At 40.9% G+C, this 14,564-nt stretch overlaps 1 protein-coding gene across 1 annotated transcript; it reads right to left on the reverse strand.

The window, feature by feature from the left end:
• Positions 1–775: 775 nt before the first annotated feature.
• Positions 776–14,351, reverse strand: LOC113421932 (fascin-like). Its single transcript, XM_087950610.1, has 7 exons — positions 14,046–14,351; positions 13,079–13,328; positions 7,979–8,260; positions 6,824–6,942; positions 3,174–3,327; positions 1,932–2,105; positions 776–1,014 (listed from the first exon to the last, which is right to left on the reverse strand). Exons 1-7 carry the CDS (start codon positions 14,349–14,351, stop codon positions 815–817), a joined length of 1,485 nt encoding a protein of 494 aa, XP_087806736.1. The 3' UTR covers positions 776–814.
• Between the last annotated feature and the right edge of the window lie 213 nt (positions 14,352–14,564).

The raw sequence follows: 14,564 nt of genomic DNA on the forward strand, positions 1-14,564 counted from the left end.
TTCTCCTATCTTCCACCTACAACCAATGAAAGATACACCCACGCACACACACACACACACACATGCTATAGTGGCTGGGACTTTCAGTCATGTGTTTAAGTTCAAGGAAAATTTCTATTTAGCCAGGTTTATATGAAGGGGTCCTGAACTGGCTCAGCCCCAACAATTTAATTTCTTACCTTTCACACATGACTGGGTAATTTTTTTGTTGCAGTTGTTGATGTCATACTGCCCTTATTTTGCATTGAGGATGGGAGGAAACAGGGTTATTGTAATAGAGGTAGTCTTTGATTTATGACCACAACTGACCCAAAATATCCATTGCTAAATGAAATAGTTGTTAAGTGAATTTTGCCCCATTTTACAACCTTCATGGTTGCTAAGTGAATCATAAATATGTCAAATACATCACTGTCATAAATATGACTCAGTTGCCAAGCATCTTAATTTTGATCACATGACCATGGGGATGTTGCAACGGTCGTAAGTCTGAAAAATGGTCATAAACCGCTTTTTTTCAATGCTATTGTAACTTTGAACAGTCACTAAGTCAAAGGTGTGAATCAGGGACTACCTATACCATTTCAGACAAATAGCTGTCCAAGGTACTTTGAATATCTTTGGTAATAATATTAATTGTTATTGTTGAGGTGCATCTTCAGGTTCAAATTTGTTTTGACTGACTGATTGATCATGGGCCATGAAGTCATTTTTGACCCCTAACGACTACATAGATTTTCTCCAGGATGATGTATCCTTAGTAGGAGCCCTTAAATGAGACACACAGCAGAAGTTTAATGGAGGTCAGAACCTCTCAATAATGGAACAGAGTTGCATTTGATGCATCAGTAGACCCAGTCCATACTCGGCCTCCTTGATCAGCCACAAGATATTTGTTGTTGGAAGCCTTGACTATGAGACAGCTGGAGGATACAAACTGTAGGCTGAAATTGCTAGGACGGTCACTGGTTACCAGGATTTGCCCATCTTTATCCAAGGCCCAATATCTGCCACCTAGCAGAGTTAGTGGAAGGAAGGTATAAAATTAGGGAAAGACAGGGGCAAGACCAATCAAGCTGTTCTATTTTCTTGATTTTTAAGGATATTCCGATGATTAAAGGAATCATAGGTTGCAGTCGTGTTTCTTGTAATCGCCAGATTTAATCTAAAGATAAGAGGGCAACCTTTTGGGGCCTCATTTCTGGCTAGAGTGGGAACTACACCCATCCTTATCAAGACTTTGCTGTTTATCAGAATACTTCTTGCTAAGGAACATGACTTTCAATCTTAAGATTTCAGTAATCTTATGCAAGATTGCTGGGAAAGAGTTTGGGAAGCACTAGTTCTGAGAACTAAAATTCTGAGAACTGAAGCTTCTTGGATGAGAAGTAAAACATTTTCAAGAAAAAAAAAAAAAGCAAGGAGATCCAGTCGTCTTTTGAAAAAGCACCTTTGGGACAACCATAACCTGAATGATTGAGAATTTCCATAGATACTAACTTTCATCTTTCTGCACTCCCAGCAGTCTTAAGGAAGAACATTTAATGCCTAATGCTAAAATTGTGGCTGAACTTTAAGGGTCTTCACTGGTATAATTTGAGGACTATATAATTGGAAAATATGAACAACACTTAGCTAAATATTTAAGCAAACATAAATGCCCCAGAAAATACCTTACTTTTGGGGGTGGGGGGTGGGAGAAGCATAGTGGCAAGATCATTTCCTATCTTCCTTCAAATTAGGGTAAAGGAAGTGGGGATATGTTATGGCCTTGATTCCATTTATCTCTATGGAGCTTCCTTCTATCACCTGGCCAGGCTAGAGGAGTGTATGTGTGTGAAATAGTAGTACTGTGTGTCAGATTTCCTCCTAATGCAGATCATCTGGGGGTCTCTGTTGTAAACTAGCTTAATCAGCTATAATATACTAACCGATTTGGAAATTATAGTAGCCTTCCTCACTGAGTGACAGGCTGCTGAGCACGTAGTCAACACAGTTCCCTTCCAACCGCTTCATGTCAGAACTCAGACCAACATAACCAGCATCACTGTGCAGGATCAGTAGAGGCCGGTTCACCAGAACTAGCAGGAAATCTTCACTTTTACCTGTAAGTGCAATATAATCCTCTTGATATTGTTCATCTTGGTCTGCAACCACCTGCTGGTATTTGCTAAAATGCTTTTTACCCACCAGTTAAAAATACCCAAAGTACCAAAATAAGTATCCTAGGAAAGTTGTCTGTTGGGACTATTTGGTTTGATAGTTCATTCCTCTGGTCTTCCTAATACAAACCATAACATTGACACTGGCCTAGAAATCATTGGGTGTTCACATTTCAAAGGCACTTGTCCTCAGACCAGAGGTGGGTATTCAGCAGGTTCTGACCAGTTCTAGAGAACCAGTAGCGGAAATTTTGAGTAGGTCGTAGAACCGGTAAATACCACCTCTGACTGTCCCTGCCCCCATCTATTCTCTGCCTCCCGAATTCCAGCTGATCGGCTGGGTCTTCTTTTGTTGTCCTGCACAGGAGAACGGAGCTGAAAAGCAGGTTAGTGGGGTGGGGAGGGAATGGGGATTTTGCAGTAATCTTCCCTGCCACGCCCACCAAGCCATACCCACCAAGCCACACCACGCCCACAGAACCGGTAGTAAAAAAAATTGAATCCCACCACTGCCTCAGACGTTTCATCATAATTATTTTTATGCATCTACTGCACTTGCTCTATTATCAAACAATAACTTGAAAGATATTTCTGCTAAAAGTATCCAAACACAATTTGGGGGAGGGGAATGTCACATCCCAAGGCTAGCTGACATCTTGTAACCTACTCCAAGAACAAGATGACCCAGGTCCTACTGTTTTACAGGGGCTACGCCATAAAAAAAAGCCCAGGGCTCGGTTGCCCGTGTTACTTTTAAATCTAAGATCAACCTAGGATTGTGATCCATGAACTTGGTTGACTGAATGGGTTTAAAGAGAGGGAAAGGCATGTTGCTGCTTCTTATTAACAATAGCAATCATCAGTTTAAGAAGAGCTCTCATTTTATAAGCTCAGCCCTAACATTAGTTTTCATTTGGCCATCTGTGGTTTCTTTTCCACAATTGCCCATATTTTAATATTGCCCACGCTGAACCCATCTAATTACAATGAAAGCTACTGACCAACTTATACCTGCAGCTTTGGGGACTGCAAGGAGCTGTCCGTTGGGCCGCATAGACACATACTTGTCTCCCATGTGAAGCAGCACCTTCTGATCCTGATACTGGAGTTCAAACCAAACATTTTTGTCCTGTTTGGTGCTGCTAATGATGCAGTCATTGGGTCCCTGCAGGAGAAAGAGCGGCTTTATTGGTAGAGGAAATTCTGCCTTACCCAATCTAGAAAAAACATTCCCAACCCTGAGGTTGAAATTTCACTTTCAATCCTAGCTGTTTGGCTTTGCATTAAAAATGCTGATTTTACATGTCAGTCTCTCTCTCTCTCTCTCTCTCTCTCTCTCTCTTTATATATATATATGTCAGGACCCAGCTCCAAATTCAGTTACTGTAAGGTGATTGACGATAATGGCTGTATTTCCATCACAGTAACCTGCAGTGCATTTGATTTACCTACTGTGTTGTCCAAATCTAGAACTTTAATCTATTTGAGTCTGACCTTAGTCATGACTTTCATGATTTCATTGCTATCAGGATATGATCTTGTATAGCTCGGCTCAGAGTGTTGGCTTTATACTTTGTGCTAATCTATTATGTGGTTTGACAGTTTTTTTGTTTAACATGTTGCATGAACCCAGAAATTGTGGTCTATGTTAGTGTATTGCATGATCTGGCCTTTGTACTACTATGCAGATATACTGTGAGTATATCTACAGTATGTATTAGAACTGTCAATCAAAGAATGGTAACATAGGGTGCAGTCCCCAACCCCCGGAAACTGGTCCATGCAAACAAACAAAGCCCCTTTTGTGGAATGAAGGCAACATGTGAATCCACATCCCCTCCGGTCCATGGAAAAACCTCTCCATAGAACTGGACCCTGATGTCCAAAAGGTTGGCGGTCACTGACATTGGGCATTACTTCCTAGTTTAATTTCAGCTCTGGATGGAAAGACATTTTTGAGAGAAACCTCAAAGTCCCGGTCCTAGGAAAACCTTGATCTGTCAGAGTGACAGGTTTTGGAATAAGGAATTAGTTGTACCCACAATGTTAGCTATTAGCAGCCACATTGCTGTCAGAATATACTGTAAAGAAGTCGATCTAAAGTGCAATCTTAACGGAATTTGTTTACAACTCTTTTAAAATGGGGTAATAAAAATTAATCTGATTCTTCGTTCATACATTAAAATAATTTATTTATATTCCCCCGAAATAATAGAGGGGAAAAAACAATTTCCAAATCAGAAAAGTGTTTTGGTGTGGCAGCATAATTAGTAGATCCTTTTGGGAACTGCCTAGATTATTGAGATTAGAGAACCATTAAAGGACAGTTGTGCCTGTTATGGTGTGCCACATATATGCAAGATACTGTTCTTATCTCAGAATTTCTTGAGGTGGCAGAGATCTAGGATGTTTTCAACATCTGGTTTTCATACAGTAGCAATTTTATGATTGTTTTCATGAAACTCAGACAAAAATAGCTCAGTCTCCCTTATTGACATTTAAAAGGAATTCTGGGTTCTGGGATAGACAATTGTGTTACTTAATTGAAATTATAATTGAGCATTCATGTGGAGAATTTGAATAGTATAATCTGAAGAACCAATTGTGTGAGTACAGGTAGTCCTTGGCTTATGATTACAATTGGGACCGGAATGTCTGTAGCCAAGTGATGGGGTGGGTGGGTAAAGCACAACATCAGGTGATTGTATCACTTAGTGAAAGCAATCCTGGAGTTCGGTTCCACTTGCCATTGTACCTCCAGATGTGGAGATCATTAAGCTGGAAGCAGAAGGAGTCCCAATAAGGAGCTCGTGGGGGCTGCAAGGAGGTGGGAGAGGACCAGGGAGGCCCAGTGCAGGCCATTCATGAGTTGAGGGGCTCCTGCAGTATAGCATAAGCACAGGAGGGCAGAGAAAGAATACATTGCAGCTCAAGGGCTTCTTTGTATCCCATGGGCCTGTGGCTGCAAGTGTTGTAGTCCTCCAGCAGCCTGCGGAGACGGCAACAGAGTTGGACATAGACCAGTCTGGGAGTCTGGGGAGGACCTAGGGCCATCTGGGAGTTATGTGCTGACTTCAGAGCCTCCAGAATCTGACAACAGCGAGGCAGAGGAACAGGGGGAGCCTGTTACCAGTGCATGCATGCGCAGAGCTGCCAGAAGGCAAGAACAGTTAAGACAAAAGGGGAGACTCGGGAGTAAGGCTTGGAGATGATTGGCCCTCCAATGAGATATAGAGGAAGAGCAAAGGGACAGGAACCTTTGCAGGAAGCAACTTTGTTCGTGCTGGTCAGCTTGAAACCTGAAGCTCTGTGTTGAATTTGTGCTCCAATTGGCCTTGTATAACTAATTGGAAATTTAGTCATTGGCAGAATTTCAAGGAAAATAAAGGTGCGTGCTTATCAGACTTATCCTGAAGGACTTTGGCAGACTTCCATGGGACTATTACAAACTGTTTGAGACTCATTACGGGCTGTGAATGACTAAAATTCACAGCCGTTGAAATAAGGAAAAAAGGGTTTGGGGACTAACGTGTGTTTGTTAGTGTCTCAATAAGCCTTGGCCAGAACAGCAAGAAGCTCCTGAGCAACAGTGCAACATGAAGCTACAGCCGTCCCTGGAAGCCATGGCTGCCCCAACTAGCTCAGCAGCACAGCGCAAAGCCACCATGCCCTGGGAAGTGTTTTAACAGCAAGGAGCTCCTGAGCAACAGTGCAACATGAAGCTACAGCCGTCCCTGGAAGCCATGGCTGCCCCAACTAGCTCAGCAGCACAGCGCAAAGCCACCATGCCCTGGGAAGTGTTTTAACAGCAAGGAGCTCCTGAGCAACAGTGCAACATGAAGCTACAGCCGTCCCTGGAAGCCATGGCTACCCCAACTAGTCCCAGCTTTTCCCTAATCCAGCTTTTCCCTAATCCAGTCACCCACACTGCCCGGCACTCCGAGACCTCCTGGTGCCTTGCACTCCACCACCTGTTGACTTCATCCCACTGCTGAGGAGACAAGGCCACTCATGGCCCTTTCTGATGCAGCTGTTGGCCATACTGGGCCTTCTGCCCAAGGACTCTGGTACCATTTCCCAAAAGCACATGGCCTTGTACAAGCTACATGCAGCCTTCTTCTGAGGCTTTGGAAGGCTTCCAAGCCTTGTGGGGAGGGCATTCACAATTTGGACATGCAGTCTCTGGAAGGCCTGATGCAGCCAGGAGCTACCTGCCAGACAGGGCATGCTTGATTAGCAATGGAAGCAAGAAGACGATGAAGGTCAGCTAGAGCTGCAGGGGCTGTGGAGCACAATAGGCCAAATGGCATAGATTGCAGGGAGATGGTCAGGTGGGGGAGCTGAAGTGCTCCTGTGGACAAAATGCAGCACAGGCTGCCAAATGCCCAAGTTTTGATCATGTGACCACAAGAGGGCTGCATTGGCCATAACTTCAGGGACCAGTCGTCCATTTTTTCAGCACTGTTGTAACTCTAAACTGTTGTTGAATGAATGGTTGTAAGTTGAGAATGATCTGTAAAGCAAGGAAGGAAAGGCGAACTTCTGACAATGCCTATCTTTTATTCCAAAAAGGGTAAATGTCGTGGCACGCTTAGTAACAGATTGAAATAGCTGGTCTTTCCCAGACTATCCCCATTCTTGCATTATGCAGATAGACTCACCAAGGACATGTATATGCCACTATGGCCACGGAAGCAGACCTTCTTTGTAGCATCATCATACATCAGTTGGAAGATCTCTGTGTTGCCTACAGCCATTGCAGTGGCATAGAGGTCAGCACCTGCAGAACAGTAAAGCAAATTGAAGACTCATTATGGTTTCAGCCCAATAAATTAAGACTATTGTCCCTTGTTGTCTAAAGTCAAGCTAAAGCAGTGCTCAACTGTATTGCAAAAGGATAGGAACAAGAGAACAGGTAAAGAATTTGTAATACTTCCAAAATCCTTTCCTTCTTAGGAAAACCCTAATGACCTGATCTTCATGACTTTCTGTTGGAACCTATATTGCTTAAGTTAAGCAAATTTTTAGATGTATCACTGGATTGATCAAGCCATTGTCCTTTATATACATTTCTCAGCATGGAATCTGAATGGTGCAATCATAGTACAAATCTCCATCGGCAGCAAAGAAAGGGGGAGAAGGGGGAGATTTCTGCCTGCTGCTTTCTCAAACTAATTTACAGTATCTTTAGGGTTAAATCAAATCTGCTTTAAATCCCTTTTATTTCAGTGGATCAATGAATGTCTGAATCCAACCCAATATTGCTATTATGACACTTAGCTATCATTCAGTTTTTACAGAATCTTTGAATTGTAGGCTTATAAGGAACCACAAACATCATCTAATCCAGTGTTTTCCAAACTTGGCAACTTTTAAAATGTGTGAACTTCAACACCCAGAAGCCTGATGATTGGGGAATTCTGGGAGCTGAAGTTCAGACATCTTCATGGCACAAAGTTTGAAAAACACTGATCTAATCCAGGCCTTTGCAATGTGCAGGGAAATAGTTAAACCATGAAATTTCCCTTTTGTTTTTCATCTTTTCCCTTGCTCTTAAAGCTGCCCGGTGACATAATAATTAGTAACAATCCACACTCAACCAATCTTTGCCCTCTTGTTTTGGGTCTCTCCCCAAATCGCTTTTGTAAGATCTCTGTATTTTTGCAGATTTTGGGGCTGTACTTGTTCCCAGGGCGAGAGAGTAATGGAAAAATAAGGCAAAATAAGAAGTTATTCTTAGAGGCTATGGTTAGAGGTTCAATTGCCATGATTGCCACTCATATTTAGACAGACAATGTTGCTTTTGCTCAACTCACCAGGCTTGCAGCAGACGAACTTGTTGGTAGAAGAGGAGCGCAGTGAAACTTGGGCAGGGCTTGTTTCAACGCTGAAAAGTTCATCCCGTCCAGGTCTGTCCATCTTTAGGGTTTTCATGCTACCCTCTCGCCCAGTCAAATACTTTCCCTCATCATCCCGGAAGGCAACCAAGCCACCATGGACTTCCAAAGAGTACATGGTTTGTGCAGTAACGTCAGATATCAGTGAACCATTGGAAGCTAAGAGTTTACCTGCCCCATTTCTCAAGCCATACTTCTTCACTGGAGATAGAGCAGGAGAAAGGAACAAAAAGGGGTTGACAGGGCTTGGTATTCAATCCTGGAAAATAATCTCAAAATGAATGTCTGCAAAGCAGCACTGCAACTATTCATTTCATTCTAGAATTACAGCAGAGGTTTTCAACATGCAGCCCATTTCCAACATCTTTGTTCTCACCACCTTTGAATTAGCCCAGTTTCCCATAACTATAATCTACTACTGCATACATTTTTTTGAAAATCAGGTTTAAAGTCCAAAATGAACTGTTCTAAGTGAACTTCTATTCACTTTCTTAGAAGAGGATTTAAAACTACTTATACTGGGATTGTGTTCTGTGCAGTACTAAATAGTTCTCTCTTAGATTGGTTTGTTTCCTAGTTCAATAGCTGAAATTGTCTAGATCTTTTTTACATACAAAACCTACTTTCTGTTTTCCTTCTACCAAAGAATCTCTGCATCTCATGAAGGTTGGAAAGAGTTTTCATTTTAGCGGTTCGAACTCATATTCACCCATTTGTAGAGATCTGTTTCTAGAGATGTTTTAAGAAATCTGATTCCAACATACAGTGTCTCATCCCAACAATATTCTCATCTAGCTCTGAATTTTTTCCACCTTGGTTTCCAACTTAGAAATGGTTGGTCCTGAATCTAATGCAGAACATCTATCTATAATGAGACATTTCGGGGTTGGAACATTTCAACCTTGAAATATTTTGCATGCCTTTGTTTTTCTCTTCCCAACACTTGGGAGAGCTTTGCTATACCCAAAATAGCCTCTTAAATAATCTGCATGCTTGGAGACTTGGGGCCAGTCAATCTAAGATTGGAAACTTGTATAGTCATGACATTAAATAACATCTTTGCACATCCCTCCCATTTTTCTGCTTTTTAAATATCTTGTCTGATAAAGAATGCTTGGAAATATTATGGCTTGCAACTATAATGTACATTCTTCAGTCAGTCTAAGAAAGATACTGTCTCCTTGGTTTTGTTTTTGTTTTGAGGACAATATGGCTTGTTGTTGTTTTTTAATATATATGCTTAGTAAAAGTATATTTTTGAAGAAATGTTTTTGTTTTGTTTTGTTTTTAACTTTGCCCCCAGTTTAGATGTTAAAATTATATGTTTTCTTGTCAATCTTGTTTTCTTTACAGTACTGTATTGAGGCTTTCTATGTATAGATTCTTACTGTAACTAAATACTATGGCCCCCAACTCCAGTAAAATCAGATTCATAAAGGCACATAGTCTGAGCTAGGAACTGGAAATTAATTTTCACATCACTGTTCATGGCTAGGTGGTGTACTATAAAGTAGGACTATATGGACTGCCTTTGACAGAAAGAAGAATTTAAAGTGAAAAGAGGACTAGATATTTTTGCAGTGTATTACAAAGATGATTGAATTTGGGCATGGAAGCCTCCCTGGTGAACATATTCAGTGGCTTCAGTGCAGTGCTTATACTGCTGACTCATTGGAATTATCCAAGTTACCTAACAAATTAAGGAAATCAAACTGCACTATCCATAGTGACTTCCTGGGTAAGCAGAATTTGAATTCACCTGGTATATATGGGGACAATTGCCTTCTGTCAGCATTGTGTGCCTTGGAATCCAGACCTATTGAGGAGATGCAAATGACTTAAGCTTAACTTTTTCACACATTAAAACAGAGGATTATTTTAGGAATTTGTCTGACTATCTTAATAGCTTTTGGGTAAGATATTAGCAGATATGACAATGTTACTCAAGCATGATCATCATTCTATCTCTTACCCTTCGTCATTATGATGCTCCCTAGGTATGATTGAAATACAATATAATTTCCCCTCTTAATTTTCTTTTCTCCAAGACAAACATACCCAGCTTTCTTTTCTAACAGGGCTTAATCTCACTTCTAGTTTCTAGTCTTCAAAGGAGGTGAATGAGAGGGAACATAATAGAGCTGCACAGAATGATACATGGCGTGGATAAAGTGGGCAAGAAGAGGCTATTTTGCCTTTCTGAAAATACCAGGCCAAAAGTCATCCAATGAAATTGAACCTTGGTAAGAAGCAGGATCAATAAAACATTTTTTTTGCAACAAGTAAGTAAACTTTGGCATTTGTTGCTATGAGACGTGATGCTGCCTCAGGGATTGGACCAGTTCATGGAAGTCATGGGGATCAATCAGCTTTGAAGGCACTGTAGTTGCCTCAGAAGCCCAACTGATGGGAGATTGGTGGGCTTCCCTATGCAGATAGTCTGGCGGATGGGCCAGGGATCCAGTCCAACAGATTGCTGCTCATGCTGATATATATAAGCCTGTTCATCTAAATAATTCTTAAAATATGGGCCTACAACCAGATATAGTATCTCAAATGAAGTTTGATGTGCAGAATCCAGTGGAACTATTACTTTACATGATTTGTATTTCTACTGATGCATCCTAAATTATTTTGCCTTTCTGATAATCATGACAGATCCTTTCTCGTATGGAAGATTATCAAAACAGATATTACCTACTCTACATCTATTCCTTTGATCTTTTTCTTAAAAGAAGAAATTGTCATTTGTTCCTATTCAATTTCACGCAGATTTAGCCCCTCCCTAGCCTATCAGTATTATTTTTTAATTTTATCTTTTAGGCAATTGGTTATCTCACTTAGGTTTCTTTTGGTTGCAAATCTGGTAAGCACACTGTTATTTGAGAGACCATCTATCTCCAGTAGTTTCTGTCCAGAGTGGGCACATTCCAAGTTTGTGGGCACATTCCAAGTTTGTTCTTTTAAGCAACACCATCTATTGTAACCTAGAAAGTGTGTCTTTGTTATTGTGGCTCCTGGCCTCAGGAATTGCATCCCCTGGAGATTCATAAGGCTCCTACGCTTGCAGCTGTTCCACTGGCCTTGCTTGTGGAACTTGGCTTTGCTCCCAGGATTGCAGTTAGGGTAACTCTGGGTCCTCTGTAAGTTTTCTTTTGATATGTTAAGTTTCCTGTTCCCAATGAACCTGTCTTTTTTATTTCATTCTGTTGTTTCCTACTTTTGACATGTAAACCACCCAGAGGTTTTGAGAGTTGGACAACCTCTAAATCCAATAAATAAATACATAAACAAACAAATAAATTTGTTCAACTGTTCATTAACAGTGAAGACTGCATGATAAACATTTTGTAGATGTATATAAATGAGGGTGAAGGTTCATTGTCCAAGCTTGTGGGTTGGTTTCCGAATGTTTCATTACCAGGCTAGGTAATATCTTCAGCGGAGTTTAGGAGAAACTCCCCTAAACTCCACTGAAGAAGATGTTATCTAGCCTGGTAATGAAACATTCGGAAACCAACCCACAAGCTCGGACAATGAACCTTCACCCTCAACCTATACCCAAACTACAAATATTTGCCCCTATTGCAAATGTATATAAATGTAATTTTTGAGTCAACCACACACATACTTAAAACACTTTGTTAATCAGAATATAGGGTAGGTTTTATCAGTTGCTTTGCTGAAGTCAACATATATTATAATCATGGTATTCCCACAATCCACTAATGAAGATACCATATAAAAACTGGTAAAATTAATCTGACCACAAATCCCTCCTGATATGCAATAATCACTGCATTATTTTCAAAATGTTTACAAATTGATTTACAAATTTACAAATTCTACAAAAGAAATACACATTGACAGATTTCTAAAATAATCTGCTCTAGAACGTTCCCAATAATCAATTCCAGACTGACTGGCCTGTAGTTTCTTGGATCCTCCTTTCTCTCTGCAGTTCCTTCTATAATATACTATGATGCAATCTGTCTGTCTCTGAAAAATTTTTTATTCAGGGTCATCAGACCGTGATTTTTTTCTATTAGCATCAAGGTGGTATTCTGCTCCTTAATTCTGATTTTCAAAATTGCCCATTATCCTCTTTGTAGAGAAATTAAAGGGTTGCTTGATTTTAAAAAGAGGGGACAAAATCTTGAAGCACCAGGAGGAAAATATAAGGAATCATAAGGGAAAAGAGTAAGAGTGAAGAAATGACCCTACATTTTCAATAAGTTGATGATTGCTTCTAAGATCTACATGAGTATTCCTGTGTTACAACAACAGTACAACTTTTTAAAGTAAACCTGATTCTGAAAAGTTTTCAATATTATATTGGCAATATTGTAGATAGGAGAGAAATGTTGGATTGTATATCATCAACAATCACATCACAGAAGAATGTTAATATGGAAGAAATCTTTAAGAGATGAGAAAACCATTATTTTTCTATAATTTGCTAGACACAATGTGGTCTAACACAAAAATGTTGAAAATATGTATTTATTTAATGCTCAACTTCATGTCCTGCCCCCTTGGTGTTTATTTTTATCAGGTTCTTGGAAACTGTTGGAAAGGTGGTCATGAATTGGCCCCAATTCAGCTCATTTTTTCCAAATTATATCTAATCTAATTCTTGTTTATTCAGGCAACTCTTCAACTCAGTGAGATACCTTTGCAGTAAATGTATTTAGGATACTACCTTAATGTAGTTTTATGCATGTAGCCTTTATGTTTGATATTGTAAGATGTACTTCATTTTAGACCAAGCGCTATTAAAAAGAATTCAGTGTGTTTTATCTCAGAATTCAAAGTTGCATCCTGCTTCTTGAGACAGTTTCAAGCATTAGTTTTAGGACAGCTGCCTATGTTGGAAATGAAGCAAAGTTATCTATGAACCAGTCCTATCTATGTATCCCACTAGATGTTGAACCACCTTAAAGAAGAGATATAAAGAAGACTCTGGACTTCCAAAATTCCTTATGCATAATAAATACATCTAAAATCACTTTCCCCCACCTTTGAAATCATAGTAGATACTGATGACTGATTCTGCCCCCCAGGGCACATCACGATCACAGCGCAGTACCTCAGCTTTCTCATCACAACGCACATAACGCTTCCTGTTGGGGTTGTAGATCGCAACGTTGGGGTGCACTGCCAGGTGCAGGGTCCATTTTTCTGTTTCACTGGAAGCCTGGGCAAAGCAAGTAACATTGTCCTCTGCTCCACCCAGGAAACGCTTGGACTGCTCATTTTGCAGAGACACCTGCCAGGAAAGAAATGTCACCATGTCAACCTCATCAGACAAGGGGGTGGAGGTGGTGAATGAAACACTAAGAATGAAAAGCTAGAACGGCTCTCCAGATATTACTAAATGTTAGTTGCAGTATTGCATTGCATACCATGGGTCCTAGAGAATGTGTATTTATCTGAAACTTGCCCTTCAGCAACTACACATCCCATGGCACATCCTGGTCAGCAGACCCTTCTGCTGGAAAGATCCAGATTCTTTTTCTACCAATATACTATAGCTGAACATCATATTTTAGATAGTAAGAACAAAATATGTATTTGGTCCGCTAGCTGTTTTATTAAGGATTTTGGTGAGGGTTGGAGGGAAGTATATGGTATGCCCTACAGTAGGACATTGAAAGCTACCAACTTGATTTATGTAGGTACAGACCGAGAATCAACTAGTTCCCAAGCACTGCACACTTGTAACTTCTGCCACTTGTAGAGAACAATGCATTGCAACCATAAGAAGCTCACCACATATGGGAGAACAGGACATGATTCCCCGCCCCTCCGTGGAGCAAACAACTCTCCATTTTCTTTTTCTTTCTCCCCATTCTTTCCTTCTCACCCTTTTACCCCAACCCAATCCCACCAAATCCACTCTAAATAGCACTGGACATAACCAGGCTGTAATTCTGTGGCTTGGGCTATATAATCAATAGGTGTGTTTGGCTCCAGTTGACTGCACCTTGCCATCTGGATACTGATGCAGCAGGAAGAACGTCTGAGGCCCTGGTTTATCCTGGTCACAGGTGACTTTGCCGTTTGGGTCAGCTGCTAAGTAGCGTTTCAGGGCACTGATAAGGTGAACTTTCTGGGCAGCCCCTTCTCCTGGGCCAGCTGCTCCAGCTCCATGTGGGGTCACAAATTGCAGCACCCACACCTGGCGAGGCTTCAGTTGCTTGCCTGTGGCTGCCACCTGGAAACGGAAAGGTTCGGCAGTCAGGTATCTGTTTGCAGCATTGACAAGTCCAAACTCCAGGGAGTATGTCATGGTGGAAAGGCTCAAATGGCACCAATTCTTCAGGCCGACTAACTGCTTGGCCTACTTGAGACTGTGTCTGATGCACAAGATCATAATGGATGCCTAGCAACTAGGTAAACCCAACCCCCTTAGAACTAAGCCCCACCCATAGAAGTCCATTACTCAGGCTATGTTCTGAAAGCATGACATCATCACTGATTGTAGACATCACCCTTTTATGGC

The sequence above is a fragment of the Notechis scutatus genome, chromosome 1, assembly GCF_049901735.1.
Source record: "Notechis scutatus isolate UNSWTSFEM ecotype Mainland chromosome 1, rNotScu1.2, whole genome shotgun sequence".
Classification (NCBI taxonomy): domain Eukaryota; kingdom Metazoa; phylum Chordata; class Lepidosauria; order Squamata; family Elapidae; genus Notechis; species Notechis scutatus.

Bases quoted from the DNA above. Each gene is read 5' to 3' on its own strand.
- LOC113421932 (XM_087950610.1), bottom strand. From the start codon at position 14,351: ATGACATACTCCCTGGAGTTTGGACTTGTCAATGCTGCAAACAGATAC. The intron at 8,261-13,078 runs GTGGGGGAAAGT...CTCTATCTCCAG, and splicing joins TATCTACTATGATTTCAAAG to TGAAGAAGTATGGCTTGAGA. The intron at 2,106-3,173 runs GTATAAGTTGGT...TTGCACTTACAG, and splicing joins TGCAGTCCCCAAAGCTGCAG to GTAAAAGTGAAGATTTCCTG.